Source organism: Pelobates fuscus, chromosome 3, assembly GCF_036172605.1.
Source record: "Pelobates fuscus isolate aPelFus1 chromosome 3, aPelFus1.pri, whole genome shotgun sequence".
Lineage (NCBI taxonomy): Eukaryota > Metazoa > Chordata > Amphibia > Anura > Pelobatidae > Pelobates > Pelobates fuscus.
In genome coordinates this window covers 72783606-72808763 of record NC_086319.1, presented here as the reverse complement: position 1 = coordinate 72808763, position 25158 = coordinate 72783606, and the positions used below count along the sequence as shown (strand labels likewise).

The following is a 25158-nucleotide window of genomic DNA, read 5'->3' as shown; positions in this document are numbered from 1 at the left end:
TGCATAAGCTTTTGTTCATTGTGAACATTGTTTAATAAGACAATTAATACATTAACAAACTTTCTATAAAGTAAGACACATTGGTGCTAAAGTACATCAGTAGAAATTCCAACCCCACCTTAAAAAGGAGTGTCCTTTACAAAACCACATACAAAATGGCAGTAGCAAGGTAGTATAGACTACAAGTCTAAATACGCAGAGGTAATTATAAGCATTACATAATAATGTATCCAGATATACAAACTTTATATATCATTTGTACAAAAACGTCTATAAAATTTCTTATGTACAAAAATAGCTTAATATATCCCAAACATGATTTGGGATAGATAGAAATATATATATATTTTTTAATATAATAATAAAACAAATATCTTAAAAGATTGGAAGCATTTAAAGATAATTGTACAAAAAATAGTTTAAGTGGGAGTTCTAGATCTTCTTTGAATGACAGCATAGTTTGAATTAAAACTCCTCAAATCACAATCCTTGATCTATCTGCATCCTCGAATGGAGGAAAAGTCAGTCAGTGAGGGCTTTAGATTTAATTTTCTTTTTCTTGTGGGGGTGGTGGGCATAGTAAGCCCCTCGTTGTTCTTGGAATCCCTATTGGGACAGACAACATCTCTTTCCATATGTGAGCTGAATGGTGTGTGCTTCACCGCTCATGACAGCCACAGTCTGGAGTCTCTTTGCATCCTTTGAATTGAACTGGAGTGCAAATTCTAGTGCTTGCTTCAGTGTATCTTGGAGGGACTCCTGTGTGTGCTTCACTTTGTTTTTCTTTTTCCCAGAGCAGAAAGATAAACCTGCAGGTGATTGCAGCAGACCTGGAGGGAAGAGGAGAATAAGAAAACAAAATTGTTAATAATCACAATCCTTTTTTTCATAGCAAAAGCTTTGACAGAACACCCAAGATTCTGAAACTCACACTAAACATTCTAAACGTTCTATCAACTTTATAGTCTAGAGTTTTATGACTCAATATCATTTTACAACAATTTCAAAGAGAAGAAAATAAAAAAAATATATATATTTTCAAGTGATATAGACAGGTACATTTACCTGAAATTCAATATTTTGTGAAAAGGATGAGCAATGGGTGGGTGTCATATATTTAATCTACCCTTTAAAAGAGTAGGACCCCCAAGATGCCCCTTTAAACAGCAAGTAAAGTAATGTCTAATAAGTTCAGTTTGGCAAACGTAGTTGACAAGTTATCAGCCATCACTGATGTCAAGTACCACTGCACCTTGCAGCCACTAGGCATCACTGACTACATGATGAAGCGCTGTCTCACCTGCTGGAAGGGGCTCAGAACCAGGTGGTGAAGTCTAGCAGCTCTTGCTCCTCTGGACTCAGCGGTTCGTACGATCCTTCATCGGAGGAATAGGAGGAGACAGGCGAGCCTGCCATAGAGTTCATGTCGTGGGTGTAGTTGGGGGAGATGGTGGGTGACAGGACCCCGGCTTGGAAGGCGGCGCTGACCGCGTCGTGCTCGTCCAGCAGCTGCTGCAGCGCCCTGATGTACTCCACGGCCGAGCGCAGGGTCTCCACCTTGCTCATCTTCTTGTTGGCCGCACCGTTGGGCACGTGCTCCCGCAGGGTGGCGAAGCCCAGGTTGACCAGCTTGACCCGGTTCCGCTCCCTCTCGTTCCTGCGGGCCACGGCGGCCGGCTGCTGCTGGGGCAGGCTGTAGCCGAAGCCGGTGAAGTTGAGCCGCCGTTTGCAGCGCATAAGCTCGGGGGAGGACGAGCGCTGGCGCTTCACCTGGCGGGGCAGGGACTTGGCGGGCGGCTGGCCCTCGGACGGGCTGAGCTGCAGGGACTGGCTGTAGAAGCAGGCGGCCGGCTGCAGGAAGTGCTGCGAGGCGGCGGAGGGGCCGCTCTCCAGCTTGGCGATGCTGACGGTGCTGTCCATGGGGGCCGGCTGGCGGGCTCGTGCCGTTCGCGTGCTGTGTGAGGCGCGGTGTGTCGCTGTGCCCCGCGAGGAATGCCGCACGTTCCCTGACTGGCTGGCTGCACTGAGTGCTGGGGTCGCACGGCCCGCCGCCGCCTTTTCAATGGGCACAAGCCCCACGCGCTCCGCCTGACCCCGCCCCCTCCACCCGCTCGCTCTCCCCCCCCCCTGCTCCCCCCGGGCTCCATTCTATCTCTCTCTCTCTCTCTGGGCTCTCTTTTTTTGTTGTTCCAGTGCGTGCGCCTGGCGCGTGCCGCTGCCAGCGCTGAATAAACAACGGCTGCAGACTGAGCGCGAGGCAGCACTGACACACAGAGACAGTGACAGAGAGCGTGACAGACAGAGAGAGAAAGTGATAGAGAGACAGAGTGATAGAGACAGAGAGTGGCAGACAGAGAGAGAGAGACAGACAGACAGAGAGAGTGATAGAGAGACAGAGACAGAGAGTGGCAGACAGAGAGAGTGAAAGAGAGAGTCAGAGACAGACAGAGGGAGAGTGACAGAGACAGAGAGAGAGAGAGTGACAGACAGAGACAGACAGATAGTGACAGAGAGAGTGACAGAGACAGACAGAGAGTGTCAGAAACAGAGAGAGACACAGAGACAGAGAGAGTGACAGAGATAGAGTGACAGATAGTGACAGAGAGAGAGAGACAGACAGACAGATAGTGACAGAGAGACACAGAGACAGAGAGAGAGACACACACAGAGAGATTGTGAGACGGCTACCAACAACACAGCTACACAGACTGGCAGACACAACTACATCTCACAGACCTAGCTACTGCCTGATCACACAGACACAGCTTGACTGATACAAGTACACCTGGCAGCCACAGCCTCATCCCACAAACACAACTACAACTACTGCCTGACAGACACAGCCAATCTGCTGCCTGATACCACATAGCTGCCACAGCAGACCTGACATACAGCCCCATAACAAAAAACCCACAGACATCAACATCACCCTGTCACACAAAACAGAGCTCTCACAGACCCCTAAATCACAATATCACAAAACTCTCACAGACCCCCAAATCACAATATCACAAAACTCTCACAGACCCCCAAATCACAATATCACACAACTCTCACAGACCCCCAAATCACAATATCACAGAGCTCTCACAGACCCCTAAATCACAATATCACACAACTCTCACAGACCCCCAAATCACAATATCACAAAACTCTCACAGACCCCCAAATCACAATATCACAAAACTCTCACAGACCCCCAAATCACAATATCACACAACTCTCACAGACCCCCAAATCACAATATCACAGAGCTCTCACAGACCCCTAAATCACAATATCACACAACTCTCACAGACCCCCAAATCACAATATCACAGAACTCTCACAGACCCCCAAATCACGATATCACACAACTCTCACATACAAACCACAACCTTTTGCCAAGTATACCCCACATAAATATACAAGTGTCTATCGACATACACATTAATTCTATAACATACACCGTGTTCCATTAGCAGCTTCTCAAATAAATCACGTGTCTATAGAGTTTATAACTCCCTGTAAATAACTAATTTCGAGGGAAGTGAGTTATATAACCTTGTTAGATACAAATAAGATAACGCAAAGCACTAATCACTTTACAGCTTGTTGCAAATGCCGCTGCCCCTGGAAGGGTTAATAGAAAACCAAGTACCTTGATTGCATTGTACAATAGCTGCAGACCTGCTGAGAGCTCAGGCTGTATATCCAGTGCCAACCCTGGGAACATAATAACAGGCTGACTCTACCAAAGCAATGCAAGGGATTAGAGATCTGTGATCTAGTGCACCAAAACTCACATTTAGTCATTCAGTTGCAATCAGTTTGTACACAATCAAGCAGGAACATCTGTATAGGCAGCAAGTCCACCATATCATAGCATTTTGGGGAACTAATCGCCTCCTAATATTTATCTCTCAGAATATTCAAGATCAATATTGTGCATTAGGTTAGGTAATCCCTGATATAGAGCAAAAAAACACTTGCACGAATTCCCAATTCCACAGCAGTGTCAGACATGCTTCTTACAGAAGGTGAATCACACACTCGAGTTGTCAGTACATTTAAAAGGTGAACTGAAATGTAATAATAGCTCCAATACACAGAAGCACTTTTGATGCATTTTATTTTTTTATTTTTTTAGAGAATATGATGTACTCTGGGGATTCTGCATTAGTTTATTAGGAAGTTAACATTTCCTTACAGTTGCACTGTGTAAAGGCTGCTGTTCTTCAGGACCAGTAAAACACAGCTGCTCAATGAGCTCTCTGTACATTCTTGAATCTCACATCCTCTAGCTACTGTGTAAATTCTTCTTACTTGCTTCACACACACTATTTCCTCAGCAATAAGTAGCACTTGAAGAAATTCTCTATATGAGACAGTAGAGCGCACATTAAATCATTTTCACAATTATAGCTCACAATGGTCTTTAAAAGCACTTTTGTAACCCACGTTTGGCAGGAATTATTTAAAAACAGTCACAAAAATATGATTGTGTTATGTTGATTTAATAGGTTTTTTTTTTAATTTAATCTACATGATGACATTGCTTTTCTATACCTGCATCACCAGGAAATCAAGTATAATATACTGTAGATGTAAAATATGGAAATGTTTACGTAAAGTGTGACAACGGGTCCCTTGATGACCCATTAAAGAAATACAGATAAGGCACTATTTGCCAGATATCAAAAACATTGATTGTCAAAAAATGAAAAGCTAAAAATGATCAGAAAGTCAAATTTCTTCTAGATATAGAACTTACAACTAGCATCTAAGTCAGGGTTGTCAGACTTCCCCCTAGATCAGGAATAGGCATCCTTCGGCACTCCAGATGTTGTGGACTACATCCCCCTTAATGCTCTTACACCCATAATGCTGGCAAAGCATCATGGGAGGTGTAGTCCAAACCATCTGGAGTTGCCTATGCCTGCCCTAGATGCTTATAAAAAAAATTCCCATAATTCTCTGTCAGTCATGCAGTTTGAAGAACATTATGGAAGTTGTCCAAAACGTGGACTTGCAGTTTAAAGCTGATCCGTGTTCCAACACCCTTCAAGCCTGCACACAGCAGTTGATGGATATGCATTTTGCAAAGACCACCAATCATGACATTGGCACTTGGTGTGAGGTGGCCCTGGGTGCAGTAAGTGGGTTATACTTACCTGATGCTGTCCGCAAAATGCATTACTATGATCAATCTTCAACTCATGTTACTCCACCTGAGAGGGGCCATGTCAGAGCTGTACCCTTGATCAAGCAACAATTAAATTAAAGGCAGTCTTAATGAACATTTGTCACAGATGTATTCTTTATCTCAGTTTTTTCTTTCTGGGGTGACGGAGCCTTTTTGATACATTATTACATTGGAAATATCTGGCATGTTGTAATAAAAAATTGGTATATAGTAGATCCATACATGCCGGGCAGCTTGCTATTCTGCTAATACTAAATAACTACATTTGCAGTATAAAAACAAACATGTCTTTGCAACAGGAAAGAATAAACTCTCACATATGTTTTTAAATTCAGGATATCTGCAAGGAGAGTCAAGTGATATTTATCTTTTGTTGCCTTTATCTTATTGCAACCTACCTGCATGAAACTTCAGAACTATAGCGCACATAGCCTTTGATGTAGTTGGTGAGCAAAGTCTGAAAAGGGCATTGATGTTACCGTAAGTGTAGCGCTTCTGCTAAGATTAAATTCCAGTAAACAATCATCATTCTGATATGTTTTAGTTTCAGGAATTGTACATATACAACTAGAAAAGTGTAATAAAATCCAATAAAAAATAAAACTGTGCTTATAATTAAAAAAAAAAATATATATATATATCAATAAGGGTTATTCACTGAAGTGAGACTTCTCTGTGACTTCAGAGTGAATTTTAGCTTTAAAGGAACACTATAGGGTCAGGAACACAAAGTATTCCTGACCCTATAGTGCAATAAAAAATGTTAGGTGGCCACTCCCCCCCCCCTTAAAAAAAATGTAGATTTACATTTTTTACAGCGCTGCACGGGTCTGCACCATGCTGCACCATTCAGCATATCCTCATAGAGATGCACTGAATCAACGTATCTTTATGGGGAAAGTTCAGCGCCTCCATGCAGAGCGTCGAGATGCATAATGTCATTGCTGCACATTGTGCATCACTGACCCAGGAAGCACTTCTAGTGGCTGTCTGAGTGACTGCCACTGGAGGTGTCCCTAGGCAGTAATGTAAACTGCCTTTTCTGTGAAACATTGGCCTTAAATTTGAAATTCACTTTGAATTCTCACTTTAGTGAAAAATCCTGTCAGTATTCATTTAAATTCTATACTTCATTTGTTATTACAATAGCTTAATAAATTCTGTAGGGAAAAACAAACACACGTATAAGGGTAGAATAAAATCTAGTACTGAAATTAGTAAATCATGAAGCACTTAACAATGGATAAAATATCCAAGGCCAAAAATGAAAGGATAGCTTCCAAGTCTATTATTTTGTATTGTGGCTACTGTTTCCCTTCAATCACTGTTAAGTGAACAAATCCACTGGTGAAAAATAAGAATAATATCCAATTGAAAACATCTCCATACAAATGAAATAACATTTGAACAAACTAAATATATTCTACATAGCCGCCACATGTAATCGGAACAGTACAAAGTGAAACTTGCATAATTTATGAAGGGTAACTATAAAGAAATGTTGGCCAATCAGTCAAAGGTACTGAAACCTAATCTAGTCGGATAGCTTTAGCTGTGCCGCCAGTCTGAACAGGACGTCAAGATATGAGTTGAGTTATCAGGAGATCACACTTTGCCTGGCCATGAAGTGTCAGGCTGACGTGACGTAAGCCTCTCTGCAGCAAGGCCTGCACATTAGCCAGCCAGATTATTGTTTGTAAATGAAGGGAAAAAGTATTATATTTCTTTTACAGCAGAAAATAGCTGTAGAGGAGCAGTTAAGAGCACCTTGCCAGGTACAGCTTACAATCAAACTTTGTTTGTGTGCATTTTCTGCAACTTAAAGGAGTTACCTGGCAGAGCTGTTTTAATCTGCAGATCTACAAAATATGCATTATTTTTTTCCCCATAGTTAATAAAGTCATATAAATAGTGGTTTTATATATATATCATTTTCATAACTTTGTTTACGTTTCCTCTAATTTGCCTGGAGAGTTAGTGGCTGCAGTTTCTATCTGACTTTGTATATATTTATCCAGTGTTTTTTGTTCACTGAATAGTGAGTTAGAGGGAAACTGTAATCACCAAAAACAACTTTAACTTAATGAAGCAGTTATGGTGTATAGATTATATTCCAGAAGTCTCACTGCTCAATTCCCTTCAATTTTGAAGTTAAATCACTTCGTTAATGCAGCCATAGCCACACCTCCACTAGCTGTGACTTACACAGCCTTCCTTATCACTTCCTGTAAAGAGTCATCTATTGTTTACACTTCCTTTATTGCTAATTCTCTTTAACTTGGAATTTTTTATTCCGTGCTCTGTTAATAGCTTGCTAAACCCCGCAGGAGCCTCTTGTATGGGATTAACATTCAATTTACAGAGCAGGAGTTAAAAAGTTTTATTGTGAGTTACATCTGATTGAAAATAAAACCATTTTGTTTTCCTGCAGTTTGTGTCAGTCACAGCCAGGGGAGGTGTGGCAAGGGCTGCATAAACAGAAACAAAAGTGAGTTAACTCCTAAATGGCAGAGAATTGAGCTGTGAGACTTCAGAGGCATGATTTATACACAAAAACTGCTTCATTAAGCTAAAGTTGTTTTAATCACTATAGTGTCCCTTTATGGTGAATTTACTAAATCAGTCATTCTTCAGATGTAAAAGACCTAGCAAACCATGTGTCAGTGATTTCTATCTCTGCATTGTACTTTGGAATTTCTTTTGACTCTAATGGGGCAATCAAATGAGAGTGATTCACTAAACAGGGGAAATATTAGTAACTGATCAGAGAAGTGTAAATCTTGGGCCATAACTGCTCAGCTGGAAAAATAAAGTTGGACATTCTTTTAAATTTGGTCTGACCTTGCATTGCCTTGTCAATTACTTTTAGTTCATTGTTTGCAGTGCAAATATATAATAATAATAATAATAATAATAATAAATACAGCCTCTGGTAGTGGTTATGGTGCCATAGAGTCATCTTCAGGGTTTGTGTTGAGCCATTTTCCAGGTTTCACAAGAAACATGGTTTCTGCCAGGCACCAATGGCTGGCACCCTCTTGCCACATTGCTAATGTGGATTTTACACTTTTGCATGACCAATATTAATGTCATCGACATCTAGATGGTATCATTCACAAATTAATTCTGCAGTAGAATAGGTCTGGGCTAAAGGTTTATTGGATAACCCCATTCTTTGTAAAACCAGTAGAGAAATGCTATGTACAAACTGAAAAAGGCTAAAGTGGATATGGTGTTCAGTTCCTGTTTGAAGGCACACTATAGTCACCAGAACCACTACAGCTTAATGTAGTGGTTCTGGTGTCTATAACATGTCTTTGCAGGCTTTTCAATGTAAAAGCGTTTACATTGCTGCATAGTAACACCCCTAGTGGCAGTCACTCAGATGGCCATTAGAGATGCTTCCTATTTCAGGGCTATACTGTGTGCAGCTTCTACATTCAGTGTCTGCACGCTCTGCATGGAGACGCTAAATGCCCCCAATAGCGATGCTTTGATTCAATGCATCTCTATGAGTTGAAGCTGATTGGCGCAGTAAGGCGTTTTCCTACGAGAAAGCATTGGATTGGCTTGGATTGAGGCAGGGCTGTAGCGAAACCAGCACGGCGTGGGGGAAAAGGTAATTCAAAATCTATTTTCTGACAGGGGCCGAGCCCTAAATAAGTAGTCCAGCACAATAGTGTTAGGGATAAATGTTTGTATTTCTCAATCCATAGTGTTCCATTTTAAGTATTATCACAGCTAACAAGCAGTCCACATGTTTTTTTATTTTTTTTCTCATAGGCCATCTTGCAGTAAATACCTGTAAAAAGTATACAGTATTAAGGTAACACAATGATAAAATTGTCAATAATTAAAATCTAACATTTAGCAGTTGTACATTGCTAGAATGATTGATATTTCTCGATATGTCAATAAGCCAATTTGAATGCACATTCCAGCAATGTCGGACAGTCAGTTGGTGTATTTACCTATATTCCCATTAACCTTTTAGAGACACAGAATTGTAGCTCAATTAAAACATACAAGACTTGTGGTTCCCAACCCTGGAGTATGCACAGACATGTGGCTGTCGATTTGCCTAAGGCTAGTAATTCATAGAACGCATTTTAAAACCAGTACAGGGTCACTCCTTCCTCCTCTATGCAAAGGTAAATTGCAATTAACTGGGTACGCCTTTAAATGAAGTGAACTTTGGACATCAATAAAATAAAACTGCTCTATAAATTGCTTTTAGAAAGTAGAAATTATTGTTGTAGAGTTGGGGCCTCAGAGAAGGATAGTTTTATTCTCAGAAATAATACAGGCTAAACATATAATACAGGGCCAATCAACAAACAATAAACTGTATTTGGTTGTAAACAAAGTGAAGTTAGTACGAATTCCATAGCTTCAAATCGCTATATGGATTTATCCAGAGGCGTAACTGGAAACCACAAATACATGTAGACACACACAGACACACATTCAAACACACATACATACAGACACACAGAGACCCATACATACAGACACACACACAGAAACACATACATACAGACATGTAGACACACATACATACAGACACACACACACACAGACATATACATACAGACATACAAACACACACACACACACATACAGACACACACACACACAGACAGAAAACACATACATACAGACACACATACACACAATGACACATACATACAGACACACACACAGATATAAGGACACACACAGACAGACATAGAGACAGACACACACACACAGGTATACTGATACAGACATTCTCTATCTCTCACACACACACACACACACACACAAACTGTTAAAAAAAAAAATTGCGACTTACCTGGGGTCCAGTGGCTGCCTCATGCTGATGAGAGTCAGAGCTCCCACTCTGACTCACTCCTCTCCTGCTGCGCGGTGCTCTGTTTGCTGGGAGGAAGTGACGGCTTCCTCCCAGCTCTAAGATCATCACTGCTCTTAAAGCGCTGCAGCGCTGACTGAGCCCAAGGAAATCCTTCAATGCTGGCTGGCACCCTGATCCCAGGGGTCAACAGGGCGACCACCCCTGGAATGACAGTCCGGTCGCAACTGCGCCCCTGGGACCAAGGTAGTTCCGCCAGTGGATTTATGACAAAACACCTGAAACAGACAATGGACAAACCGTTTCGTTTGATTCGTGATTCACAGTGCCACACAAAGAGAATATTAAAAGTTGGAATGTATAATTTTGTAGTCATTTATAACATAAACATAGGATAGAGAAAAGTAGAGTAACAAGTGATAATAACTAAGAAACAGTAGGTTACTGCTGCACTATACCATAAGTGGTGCTCTCAGGATTGGGGTTCGCTAAGGTAAAAGTTGATTTTAACCACAGATCTACTGAGAAGTGCCCAACAGAGGAAATAAATAGAGAATCAGCAAAAAAGTCATCTATATTATATGTATAAAAATCTAATATAGAAATAGAGATTTATTTTTTTGTACTGATCCTCCTTTTAATCTTTTTTAGGTTTTTCTTTTCACTCGAACTGTGAACAAAATGGTGGGAAAACATTTTTGTGTCTTTTTGATTTGTCTGAATCATTTTTCCTGAAACAATTCAATGGTTGAAATTAATCTGAACCAAAATGCCATATTAAGTTTTGGTCCACTTGAACCATCGATTTTTTTCCAGATTGATTGATCCGGCCGTACTGCATTTTGTCTCTGTGTACAAGTCTAATAAATACGTCTAAAGTTGAGGTTCTCACGTGGTTTTACTGATCATTATGTATCATTATAATTGGGGCTATGGATAATATTACTTTGATTACATACAGGTAAATAAGATGCTGCTATCTGCTTTACTTGGCTTCAAATACCTTTTTTTATATATGACATCAGCAAATGCATAACACTGTACAGGGTTACAAAGAACAGGGTTACAAATGTTTGCATACATTATATGAAACATTATATTAGATATAATAGTAGGTGTATAGCCCTGTAACTGGCACCAACCAGGCTGTATTTTGCTTGATAGGATGAGTTATTACACGGTTTATAGTGGGAGATTGAAGGCAATACAGATCTAAGGCAAAGGTTCCCCTTGGAAAAGGATTCTTGTTATGGAAAGTCCATCGGATCTAAGGTGGGTGTAAGCAAGAAGATGATATGAAGATAAGAGATTGAATAAAAGGCAAATGAAGTGGGCTTTTAGAAAAGTGTTCAGAGACAACACTGGACATTTAGAGGGGGTGCAGTATTATTGAGGGTGTTGTAAGTTTGAGCTATGGACTTTGAACTGTATTCTGGTGGTATACCTAGGTAGGACATTAGGAGTGAGTGGATAAGCATTTTAGTTTTATCTAGTGATACGAATGTTTATCCTGAAGTTATTCCTCATTCACATGCAGCCAGTTTAACTAAATAACTCAAAATAGAAAGTGCTTAAGGAAATTTTTTTTTTTAGAGAAACATAAAAAAAAGTTACAAATCCATGACTGGAAGCTTGAATTCTTCAATTTTTATATACATCCTCAATGCACACCACCTTTCTTTTCCAAAACACTCTACAGAGCACCAAAACAACCAATAGTTAAAAAAAAAAGTATTTTTTTTTGTTTACATTCCATTTATTAATTTCTAAAGTTTACCTGAATTGGCCCGTCTTAACTTTGAAAAAGACCATACATACAGTACCATACAATACAATTATCTTGGTGTTCAACAACAAAATTAAGATCCAACTGAAGACACTGGAGACCTACCTGGGTATAGGGCACCAGTAATTGAATAGCTAAGCTACAAGGTTCGGCCAAAGGGCAAGTTCCATCTTTCAGTCCTTCATCACATTGTTACAAGGAGTGGATCATGACTCTATATATAAAAAAACTTGCAAACTGGAGGAAGGTCTGTAGAGTCGCACGGTTGAAAATCACTTCATTCATTGCTCATTGTAGAGATTCATTTTGTGAGATGCTTAAACTTTATACAGATATTACATCAAGCCACACAAAAGTAACGTAGCCCCGGTAATTTATCAAATAAGACAACCGCACAGTGCAGGATAAGTCATTATGTGGTTTCTCTACATATGTCTTTATTCCATGATCATGATAAGTAACCTCGTACATTTTACATCATGCACTTCGTTATCTCAATAACTAATGTTTAAAATTGTCCTTCTTTTCCACGTAGAGCAATATTTCACAGCTGATTAATATTTGGCTTGTATAAACTGGCATGGCCTATATATCTGCAACTAAGGGCCTAATTTTACCAAACTGATTTCTCTCTCCCTTCCCTTTTTAATTTTTTAATTTTTTTTTTTTATAATCCTGAACTGTCCCCATTTTATTAACTTTGAAGCACCGTCCGCCTGCCACACTCTGAATTCCTTTTGAAGTTCCCAGTACACAAGTAAGCATTTCTTGTCCTGTCTTAAAAAGCCATTTACATTAAATACATTTTCTTGTAAAGCCAGGATGAAGTTGTTCTTTAAAGGGCTTCAAAGAATCAATACATTATAAGAACTTTTTGTTACAGTAGAGTTCGGCTGGGCATTTTTTTTTTTCTAATAATGAGAGCGAAAATAAACTAAAGGTCTTTCTTTCATAGTAAACAAATCCAGCTGATTTGCCACGTAGAACGCATGAATAGATAGAGAAAAAAACCTTCAATAAATGCTGCATTTTTTTTTCTCTGCTGGGTATAGCATTCAAGACCAGGCCTGTATTCAAGATTCAGTCCATTTTTTGCTCAGCAAGGGAGTTTAGAAAAGAAGCGTGGGGTCTATTCAAGCATCCTTTTCCCCCCTTCACAATTGCTTGGCTTTCTGAAACCTATCTTCCATGCCTTGTCAGAGTATTTCTGCAGACCAATTAATGCTTTGTTGCAGGCCTTCCTTTGCTAAATCTTTTAGCAGCAAGAAAGGTCTCTCTTGAATCCCCCCTTATTTTGACTATTTCAGTCATTACTCGGTGTAATAATTAATATGACAACTGGACGCTGAAGTTTGTATAGGAACACCCCAACTACAGGAGAAGATCTGTGGTGGGTGGTACAGCACACGCACGACTCAGACAGCCCCGGAGATAATAAAAAGAGAAAAATAAAAAATAGGAGGATGACAGTAAATATAAAGACTTGCTAGGTAATCTAAAAGGAATTTGTTAATATTACAAAGATTTTTTTTTTCTTTAACACTATTCACTTTTTTTTTATTTCAGTCCACTGGAAAAGTTTTATCACACTTTTATTATACCCTATTTTATTATATCACTTTATATATATATATATATATATATATATATATATATATATATATATATATATATATACATAAGAGTGTATAGGTGGGTATACCATTTACTTACAATATTATTAGTAACACTTATTATATCTTAAAATGTATTTATTTATTTATATAAAGAGTGATAAAGAGAGAGAGTGTGTGTGTGTGTGTGTGCGTGTCTGTCTGTCTGTCTCTACATTAAGTTATGTCTTAATGAGGACTTGAGTAGTAGTAACCTGCCCATATGTATATAAAAGCATCTTTGTGCTTCAAGAATTTGTTTAAACAACAACAACAAAAAGAAACATTGAGGAAAACATTTATTATACTGCAATTTGATAATTTCTAAATTAATTACCATTTACATTTTGATAAGCAAGTCTGGTTCTGAGACCAAGGGGGTTAGTCCCTATTTAGCATTGCTTGATCTGTGCATAACTCACAACCATTAGTAACATAATTCACAAATCTGAGAATTTCTAGCATTTGTCATGAAAAAGCACCGTGTGCAATGAGACCTGTCTGGGCCCTTAAGACATGTTGTTTTACTCTGTCGCATTCAAATTGTTTGTTGCCAAGGAATGTTAAACATGATAAATCTGTTAAGTATATTAACTTTACCTCTCCCAGAAGCACTAGCAGACACACCAAACCCTTACTGACAGAATGAATTTAAACACTTCCTACTTTCTCTTGACATAGACTAAATTAGCTAAGGATTTCTTAACATTCCAACTCTGAGATATTATTTGTGTGCGTGTGTGTGTGTGTGTGTGTGTGTGAGTGTGTCTGTCTAACAGGCAGAAAGCCAAGGATCTTAAGATATGTTCAGACTCTCAGGTGTTTATTTGCTTTTGCTAAGTTGTTCTTCCACCTCTTTAAGCACTGGAGATTGCTTTTAGACCGGGGAAGTAAGTAAAGAGAAGTGGCTGAGACCAGGCGTGTGTCTCCATTGTGTTATCACATGTCGACTGTCCATCATCTCCCAAAGTCCAAAGACGACCCAACCCTTTTACAAAATACTGAGCACACAGCTATATATAAAAAAGGCACTTCTTATCCATAAATCACTTCTGTTCCCTCTTTTTAGCTCTAGAAGTCAACGAATAATGGATAAATATTTACTTATCATATGGCTGGGAAAGAGCAATAGAGAAATAATACTTAACCTCTGTACCTTGGGTAGAGGCACGTTAGGTTTAACGAATTGTTAGCCCTATAACTACTGTGGTTACTTTGTACTCATGCAAACTAAATGCAAATATTGCACATAAAAATCCAGTGATAAATCATACAGCTGACACTGGCATTTGCATAAATGACTTTGATTCAACTTAGAGAGAGTTTAATGGAACAAAGTAACATTTTTGCATGATCTGAGATTTAAACTGGCTCGTTCTTGTTCTTTTTTTAAGGATAATAAAATGCTTGTGTAAGAACAGACTATAAGTTTATGTATGTGTTTTAGGAGGTTCATGAGTATTTTCAAAGATTTCTGTGTCCTATTTTAATGTTATGGTAAAAGGGGCGCTCTCATTACCATAACCACTACAGCTCATTGTATTGGTTATGGTGCAAAGAGTCTGTGGATAAATATTTCCTGTTTGTCTCAAATCATTTTTAGACAATTTGACCGGGTTGCTACTTATGCGTGCAACTCATCTTCTCTCCTGTGGCTTGGTTAAATGGAATTTCCATTTTAACCTGTCCAACTTTGGATGGTAATGATAGGTATAAATAGGCGAGCACTGGAGGTGCGTTAGCCCAACACCTTCAGCCTATCACTGTTGCCCAAAATTGGACAGGCTATTGTAGAAGTGCACGTTCCCGTTAGCTGAAGCACATCAGCTGTGGCTTAGAACAGAAACTATTTGAAACCAAAGGAGGAGGTTGAGTGGCTATAGAGTCCAGTGGTTCAAAAAGTCTCCGTCAACATGTTAATTTATTTCCAGCCTTGAGCTACCCTCTCTATTGGGTCTTCACACTAGACTCGCGCATGGCGAAAATATTTTGGATTGTCCAAATTATTTTGTCCGAGTAATTAGGTTCATCCAAATGATATCCAATACATTTTATGTTCAGGCTATATAGTAGATAGCTCCCTAGTTTGGTATCCTTAAAAATGCCCATTCCACATAAGGGTAGCAATTTGGGGAGCTATGTACCAAGCAGCTGTACCAAGAAAGGACTTTTCATAATCCTGATTCTTCAACATTCAGAAGAATTGTATCAATCATGCAATTTGGGTTTTGTGTGGGATGGGAAAATTGTGTTATAGTACTACCTGCTAACTACAAAAAACTTTGCAAAAGAAGACAGGTCGTAAACTATCTGTAAATCTGCTAAAATGCACCTCTACCTAAACAGGTGGAGGCCAAAAATGGGAAAGAGAGCAAAAAGCAGCCATGCATTTCAAGGCTTACTAATATAAACATGCAGTTGTTGTGGAACTACAAATTCCATGACGTTTTACCAGTTGTAAGGATGCAAGAGCATCATGGGAGTTTTAGTTCTGGGGATTTACTTCCTGGCCGCCCCTACAAAACTTACGTATCTTATTCGTAAAAAAAAAAAGTTAAGCAAGGTGGATTTTTTTTTTTTAAGGAAATAAGAACGTTTGATCTCATTTGTAATCTCACTATCACTAGCAGTGAAATAAAAAGCTGCTTTCGATATAACAGGCAAATGATTAATTTATCCTCTACAATGGTGAATGCACTAAATGAGCCCATGGTTATATGTGAAGCGTACAGAAAACCAGTATCAATGGTTAATTGAGCAAATTAACTGGAGAAAGGTCCAAGTGGCAAGTTGGTATGAAGCAATCTGACATAAAGCTTGTTAAACATTACAGAAGAGAGGGACAGGTGCTGATTGACCCAGGTGTAGAAAGACTGCATGGCCAGTTGATTAAACTGATTCTTTTAGAAGTTTGTTTTTCCAAGTGTGCAAAAAGAAAAAAAAAAAAGAGAAGCATAGAGGGCCATCTAGTGGTTAGAAGCAAGAATAGACACATGCATTATTTTCCACAATGTCTTCAGTTTGAGAGAGTCACTTTTATTTTATGGTTGTTTATTCTTTATTTTTTTAGTACTTTAGAGTGGTTTAACTTTTTTTTTTTTTTTATTGGTGCCTGTATCATAGGTTCCTATACATATGCTAGGCATTTGTGTGTGATAATCAAACATTCTGAATTGTCCTATGGTGTGCCTCATATGTAGAGATTTTTAAATCTTTTAACAATCTAAGTAAATCTATTTTTAACATGTTCTTTAAATTATTGTTTCAATTGTGTTTTATGTAATTGTGTTCTTGTTAATTCTTTATATCTTTTCAAAAGGATTTTGCTTAAAACCATTTATCTTGCTCTGCATGTTTTCCCTTATGCTCACGTTTAAGCTTATCACATAGCTTGAGTATTTGTCTTTAGATTTGGCATTGCTGTGACGCTGGACTGCTGAGGTATGTATTACTTTTAAAGGAAAACGCCAAGCACCATAACCACTACAGCTTTTGGAAGTGGTTTAAGGTGCTTTGAGTGTTCAATACAAGGGATCCCCACTTGCACTTGCCTGGGTGTGACACTACTTGAACCAGGGGGCCTGGTACTCTTCTTAATTAGAAGATCATACACATATTTAAGGCAGGATGTAAGTGGGCACACCCAAGCCCACCCACTCCATTAATTTATTGCACATGAAGCTAGAGATTGTTCAAATAAGGAACAAACTGGAAATTTATAAATTTTATACATTCTAATTTATTATAAATAATGTGTGATATTTAATTTTTGGACTGTAGCTAGAGTATAAGTACTCTGGAACACAATATCAGCCAATGATAGCTGTGATTCTGCATAGTCATAAGTTCTATCAGACTAGAAATAATGGCTTTAAAATTCAATTCTTCCTTTATCTTTTGCATGATAACATAATCTTTTTATATTGTACTGTGTATCTGCCAATTCACCTGACATGGATTAAGTTTTTGTTTTTATCTCTAATGTACAGCATAAACTGCTATGCTTTTGAGGATGCATGGCATTGTCCACTCCTTCTTCCACTGACCAAGAGAGGCCCCACAGTTAACACAGAAATACATGAATGAATAAAAAATAAACTAAAACACAAAATTAAGAGCACAAAGTTTAAAATAAATGAAAAAAAAAAATAATTCTATTGCATGCAAAGCACGGACAATAAAAGAAAGCACATACCGTAGCTCTCAAAAACACATACCGGTAAGTAACATGGAGACATTTTAATCCAGATCACAGAGTGGCAACATTTTGGCCCCTGAAATAAGCCTTTGGCAAATCATAAAAATAAATATTTGAGCCATAAAAAAACTTCAATAAGCAACCGTAGGTTTTCATCTTCTACCGCATGTGCAATCCTCAGATAATTGTACAAAGTGCTTGGGAAAAATGATTCCTTATCATCCCTTAGATCAGTTTTGTTCACTGGTAGAACCCAAGAGCATCAGTGGATTTGTAGTTTTAAAACATGTAGGCATCATCCTTTTGGACAGCACTCCAGATATAGATCTTTGGACAGCGCTCCAGATCTAGATCTTCATGTCACGGTTCTCCCCGTGCAATCCAGACAGCTAGACGTGGCCAACTCACAGGTGCCTTACAGGGGAATTGATCCAGGGTTTTTCTGTATCCTAAGCCTGCTCCCCCGTCTCTGAGCCACTTCTAAACATACAGTTCTAGACCTGTTTACCTGGTCTGGTCTGCAGCACCAGGGGGTTGGACTTCTCCTTTGATTACTACCTGTCTCTTTAAGTTCACCTGTGACATTTGCAAATTGTCTGTTCGTTATCCAGCTATATAACACTGCCTCTCCCTGAGGGCAGTGTCAGTTCATTTTATCATGTATCCTGTTGCTCAAGACTGACTTGGTTTGTGACCCCTGCTTCTGGATCTTTGTTATTGCCTGTTCGCTGCCTGCCCTGACCTTTGGAACCTTGCCTGACTACTCTCCTGGATTTGCCCTTGTCTGTTTCCTCGTCCCCAGTTATTGTTCCTGCCAAGCCCCCATGCACAGATTCACAGCCCAGGTAGCTTCTTACCTGTTTATCGTGGGTTGTGTTTCTCTGCACGGGTGAGCAAACATCTCGGACTCCACCCAACGTAAGATAGTGACACTCCATAATGACACTCGGCTCACTACATGCCTCATTGACCCAACAACTTCAGTCCTAGATCTATGTTTTCTAGCCTTCTCTGTTTCAGAGCCAGGGCCGGTGCAAGGATTTTTGCCACCCCCACCCCCCCCCACCCCCCATGCTCTGTCCACCATGTGACATCACAATGCCCCATCCATATGATCTGCCATATAGGCCAACGTCTTTTCTCTGAAAAGGCAGTGTGTTTACATTAAAAATCCTGCAGGGACAGGCTATAGACACCAGAACCACTAAATTAAGCTGTAGTGGTTCTGATGACTACAGTGTCCCTTTAATGTGAGGTAAATTAGAGATTAGTGCCACTAATAAATTACTGGATTGCCTACTTACCACCAGATGAAAACAAGAGGATGATTATGGGCTCAGGCTGCAGTCTGGCTTCACTGGTCTGGTGTAGAACAAGCTCTCTGAAGGTTGTTTGTAACAGAGCTCACAAAAATCAGTGAACAGGAAGCAGTTTTCCCTTTTATTTTTATTTTTTTGGGGGTCCCTTACACAGCTCAATGTCTGGGCCCCCAGGGCCTGACTATGCGTATACCTACAAGGCCCGCCCATAAGTCCACCTACATGGCCCACCCATGAGTTTGCTCACAGGGAGTGGAGTGTATGTGTGTAGGGGATGTGTTGTGTGTTATTGTAGAGGATGTAATGTGTGTTCTTACGGAATGTAGTGTGTAGGGATACCAATTTGTGTAAGGGATCCAGTGTGTGTTTGTGTGTAGGGGATGCATTGTGTGAATGTGTGTTTGCATGTGTAAGGAATGCAAGGTGTGCTTCTGTGTATGTAATGTAAGGGATGCGTTTTGTTTCTGTGTGTGCATTGCATTGTGGTTCTTTTTTGTGTGTGCATGTGTAAGGATGCATTGTGTATGTGTGTGGTGTGAAAGAGAGGGTTTGTGGGGTAGGATAGGGGCTGAGAGGGGAGCAACTCTTTATTTTTATTTATATTTATTTATTTCCTTTACTTTTTGTGTCTTACACCCCCCTTTAGATAATCTCTTACAAGCCCCTTTGTATGTCTTCTACATCCTCCCAACCCCTTTACGGGTCTTACTCCCCCATGCCCCTTTGTGTGTCTTTTCCCCCCAGGCTCCTCTGTGTGTCTCTCTGCTGAGCCCCTCTGTGTGTCCGTCTCCCCTACCAGCCCCTCTGTGCTTCACTTTCTTCCTCAGCCGCTCTGTTTCTCTTTCACTTCCCTCCGTCCCTTAATGATCTCTTTCACTCCCCTCTTGTTCCTTACAGGTCTCCCCTCCCGTCTTGTCTCTTAGTGCTCTCCCTTTCCCCCTGTGCCTTAGTGCTCTCCCCTCCTGTCCATAAGTGATCTCCCCTGTCCCTTAGTGTTTCTCTCCCCTCACTCTCCCTTAGTGGTCTCCCTCTCTCTCTTCCCTCTTAGTGGTCCTACCTCTCCCTCCCCCTCAGTGGTTCTCTCTTTCTCTCCCCTCCCCCCTTTTTGTGCTATCTTTGTAGCATTGCCGGGCACGGACCGTGGTAGAGAAGCTTCTGTTTCCTCTACCCAGCCAGACTGACAGGAAGTGCTCTCACTCTGCCCGGCCATGCTGCACTGAGTGACAGGTAGGCAGTCGTCGGGCCGGTGCGACCTAGGCGACTGCCTAAGTCACCTATAGGATGCGCCGACCCTCCTCAGAGCCTGCAGCACACATTTTATATCCACTGCCAGAGTTATCAAATTCATTATGGACAAGGCCTAGAATGATAACAAGACCTCAAATGTTACAACTTCCACTGTTATGGGTAGCTGCAGGGACGTGTTTGCCGCGAGGCAAACAAGGCGTTTGCCTTGGGCGGCACTTTCCAGGGGGCGCCCCCAAATGCCCAGGCAAATAACTTGTTATCCTGGCGACGGGTAACTAAAAATCCAGGCGTGCGTGGCGCCGGCAAGGGAGCACTGAGTAGTGGGCTCTCTGCTCAGCTCCCTCGCGTGCCGCAGAGTGATGCCGGGAGCCGGAATATGACATATTCTGGCTCCCGGCATCACTCTGCGCCACGCGCTTGGATAAAAAAAAAATCCACCCAGCTCTTCCAAAGGTAGGGAGGCTAGGTGGATTTCAACTAAAATAGAAAAAGTCATCTTTATTAATTAATGTTTGGGTGGGGGGTTGTGTCAGTGTGTGTATGTCTGTTAGTGTGTGTTGGAGTGATTGTGTGTGTCTGGCTGTCAGTATGTGTCTGGCTGTCAGTATGTATCTGAATGATTGTGTGTATGTCACTGTGTGGCTGTCTGTCTGTGAGTGTGTGTCTGTCAGTGATTGTGTCAGTGAGGGCTCCTGTGTGTCTGAGTGAATGTGTGAGTGTCTGTCTGTCAGTGTGTGTCTGCGTCATTGTGTGTATGTCAGTGATTGTTTGTGTCAAATCACTGTGTGTATGTCAGTGTATCTAAGTGTGTGTCTGTCAGTCAAAGTGTGTGTTAATCGTTTAACAGGTAGAGGTGTGGCATTGACAGGAAGGGGTGGGGCAAATGTAAATTAGGGGTGCCCAAGTTCCGTCATGCCTACGGCAGCACAGGTACTAAATACATCACTGGGTAGCTGGGAATACTTTTTGTCTAAGTGCTTCTACTGGAGATTGACTACATTTTGTCAGTATCCTTAGAGTAACATTTTCAGTGTTTTGTGAGCCTTTTTTTTGTTGAATCTTTGGTTTATTGAGATGACAGCGTGTGACGTACAATTGGTTGTACCATTAAGCATCTTCAGATCAAGAGAACTAAACATCTAATTTTTTAGGTTAAAAATCGATGCAGTGGTAATTTAAGTCTTTCAATCGCCCATCCACCTGCACTTCCTGCCACCAATCTTACTTAACATGCTCATTCCAACGTGTGAAATGGTAATACAATTCTCGTCAAGGCCTCAACTGAAGTAGAACAATGCAGTATCCATGTTAGCAGCATGAGGTAATGGTGCAAGTAGAGGGTAGGAAAAATATCTTTCTCTCTTTCTGGGAACTCCCGGCCCATATGGAATGGTCAATGCTATCAATGAAGACAAACTTAGCTTCTCAGGTACACTGAATGGGGCTGCAGCCACTGCCCCACAAACCAGAGACTTTTAAAAAGACTCCTGTGTGAGCTAAAATGTGGCACGTGTTTTTCCATTAAATCCGCCCTTTACCTTATAATCCATTCTGTGCCCAGTCTTTTCTACTAGTGGATCTATGTGGTTTGTATACTCTGGCCTAAATTTACTTTGTGGCTTCTCACCCTTGGAGTCACAGTGCCGCAATATTTTAGCCACAGCATCTCTAGATATCTTCCGACTGGTGTTGGTAATTTTCTGAACAAGATACTGCATATGGGTGCGGGTGCTGCACACTACAGGGATGGGCTGGTTACAATTACAATTGGCCTAAGCGGCAACTATAAACAGCCCAATTTGAGACCAAATAAGTAAACTCCACTCCCTTTTTTGATTTTCCAAAAAAATTGTATACTAATATAACAAAGACTAGAATACAATAATAATGAAATAACATGTTAAAATAATATTGTGCTGTGAGGCAGCAGCACACAACTTCCTATATACTACTGGCCCAACGCCCTATTTCCAGCCCTCCCAGGATGACCTGGTAATAAGCTCTCCCAAATATGAAGCTCTTAATGTGCCACATGTGCTGTACAGATAATCAGTATCTTCATTCTGCTGGCATACCACAAACTGCATGGTGGCTGCCTTTGCACCTACGTAGAAACACCGAAGATAGTTATGTTTATGGTAAGAGTACTATACTATCTAAGTTGAATGATACTTTATTGGTCAGGAGTAACAGTTCTGGTGATGACCAACTTTCTCTATAGTCAAATTATTTTTGTAATTATTAAAGCTCCACAACTCAAAGAATATTTACTACCATCTCTTCTATGTGTCATCACTGGATACTTCTGGTAGTGTAATGATCTGCTTTGCTCTGTTCTGATGTCTGGACTTGGTTTCTGGTATCCAGTACTCTTTTTGCTATTCTTGCTTAGTTTTCCTTGGATTTTTGGTTTTCTAGTCTATGTCTGGTTTTCTTTATGCTGGGATTTCTGGGTTCATTCCTATAGTTCGTCCCTGGATTTCCCAGTCTCCAGGTTTCCTTTAAATGTTTGTTTTATGTTGCCACACCCGTTTGTTTTCCATCATTCCTTTCTGTTTCAGAGTCCTGCAGGCAGCTGCTCAAAGCTTCTGCCCTTTCTTGCAGGTAAGTGCTATATATGTCTACTTAGGATGTTTTAGCATACATTAGGTAGTGTAGGACCTGCCAGATATGGGGTACATTGGCGTTGTTGCCAGGCTTATGCAATGTATGATCACATAGTGTGACTAAATCCCCATGATTTTCATATGTAGTACTTAGTTATTTCTCCTCTTGTTTTGCCTATGTTATCCTGTCTTGTTTTAGTTTGTATACCCAGTCCATGTACAGTCCTGTCCAGTCTTGCCCATGTTATGTTCATGTTTTCCTCATGTCTTGTGTATATGTTCTGGGTTTAGCTTACTATCCTTCTCTGGTTCTGGGTTCTACTAGTTCTGTCTTGTTTTCATGTTTGGTGCCTATCTCTAGTCTTGCCTTGTTTCTAGTACTGGATACAATCTTGCTGCAGAGCCTCCCTATTCAGCTCCTGGGAGGTCTGCTTAATTTCTAAGCTCCTAGTTCCTGGTATCCGCTGAAGCTGATTCAGGGTCTGGGTATGTGGCTGCACAAACGCTGGTGCTCAACAGCAGGGGACGTGCGGTTACCTTGCACCAGACCCTGCTAATTCACCTCCACGCTGAAGACTCCCACTTAACATCAGGCATATTGGGTCCCGGTCCACGCACCGCCGCCTGGACACTGTGTCTGGGTCCCGGGCACCGGACCTCCCCCCTGACAGGTAGCAAGCACCTTGCCTCCATTGTGGTTTTGGGTATGACTCACAATCTTGCACAAGTCTCTGAGATCCCTTTATACCTGCATCTGACTAATCTGTAGGGGATTATCACCTCTGAAATAGGGTTTAATCTTACTTGTCCCAGCCTGCTTTCACTGATTAAACTTACGGTCTAGTTTGTTATCAATTGTTGTTCCCAATGCCTTTTCATTTAATATTATCCCCAACCCAACCACATTTAATGTATAAGTGGCTTGTGGGTTTCTTTTTCGAAAATGTATGTCTTTGCATTTGTCTGCAGCATGTGCCACTTGCTTTTCCAGTCCTTCAATTTATCCAAATACATCTGTGGAGAAGGTATATCATGTTCAGACTGTATTTTCTTACCTAGTTTTGTGTCATCTGCAAACGCTGACAAATGACTTTCAATCCCCACTTAAAGATACTTTATAAACCGATAAAAGAGAAGTGGACACAGGACAGAATCCTGAGGCACTCCTCTTGCCATTCTTGTCCAAGTTTCTGTTTACAACTATTCTCTGCACTCTATTGTTAAGCTAGTGTTCTATCCAAGAACACGTTTTTTTTTTTTGTTTAGTTTTTTGGTCTAAACCAACTCGTTTCAGTTTTACTAGTAACCTTTTGTGTGGAACTGTATCAAATGCATTAGCAATATCCAAGTATATCACATCTACTATATCATCCTGATCTATAGTTCTAACTTCTTCACAGAATGTAATCAAGTTAGCTTGGCATGACCTGTCTTTCATAAAACCATGTTGATTCCTGCTAATTATATTTTTGTTTAAAAATAATTCTTGGGGGGGGCGTGGCTAACAGCGATACCGAGTGGACGTCTCACTGCAGAGCTCCGCTCAGGCCTGAGAAACTATCTACCTTAACAGCCACAAAAAGCAGAGATTTAACCCCAAAACGCAGACATCCCCCCTATAGAGACAATGGGGCGAAAAAATAGGAAGGCTCAAGGACCGGCAGGTTCCCACCAGCCAGATATTAGAACCTCATTTGAGCGGCCGACAAACTCACAGGCCATAAAGATGGCGCCGGACTCTGAGGCCTCACAGGACGAAGAGGAACCCACACCCTTCCCCCAGTCAGAAACACCGTCCTGCCTTTCCGAAATGGAGGACGACGAGACACCCTCTACAAAAGGGGACATAAACAGACTCCTCACAGAAATGAGGAAAATATGGGGAGCAGACCTCAAGCAAGTCCAGGCTGGGGTAGGGGAGTTGCGCCAAAGAGTCCTGGCAATGGAAAGCCGCTAGACAGCCAGATAAATTAACCAAACGGCCAGTGACACCCACCTAGAAAAACTCACCTCTCAAGTGCAACAACTGAGACGATCGGTGACCACAATTGAGGCAAGACACCGGCGGAAAAACCTCCGTCTTCGTGGGCTCCCCGAATCAGTGACCGATGAGCAGCTCCTGCCCTATGCCCACAAGCTGATGGCGCACATGGGCGTAAAGGGAGGTGAAGACAGACAGCGGTTCTCCTCAGCATTCCGGGTGCGGTAATCGGCGACAGCCCCAAGTGGAGCACCCAGGGACGTCATCATGGTGACCCTAGATATCGCTATAAGGTCAGCTATAATGGCACATTCCCGAGAAATGGGGGTAA

General features: G+C 40.8%; 1 protein-coding gene across 1 annotated transcript; it reads right to left on the bottom strand.

The window, feature by feature from the left end:
- Positions 1–429: 429 nt before the first annotated feature.
- On the bottom strand, positions 430–2015 carry ASCL1 (achaete-scute family bHLH transcription factor 1). The gene is made up of 2 exons (XM_063445181.1): positions 1301–2015; positions 430–830 (listed from the first exon to the last, which is right to left on the bottom strand). Exon 1 carries the CDS (start codon positions 1918–1920, stop codon positions 1315–1317), a length of 606 nt encoding a protein of 201 aa, XP_063301251.1. The 5' UTR covers positions 1921–2015; the 3' UTR covers positions 430–830; positions 1301–1314.
- Positions 2016–25158: the final 23143 nt, after the last annotated feature.

What these genes read in the sequence shown, in the direction of transcription:
- ASCL1 (XM_063445181.1), bottom strand. Translation starts at nt 1,920, where the DNA reads ATGGACAGCACCGTCAGCATCGCCAAGCTGGAGAGCGGCCCCTCCGCC.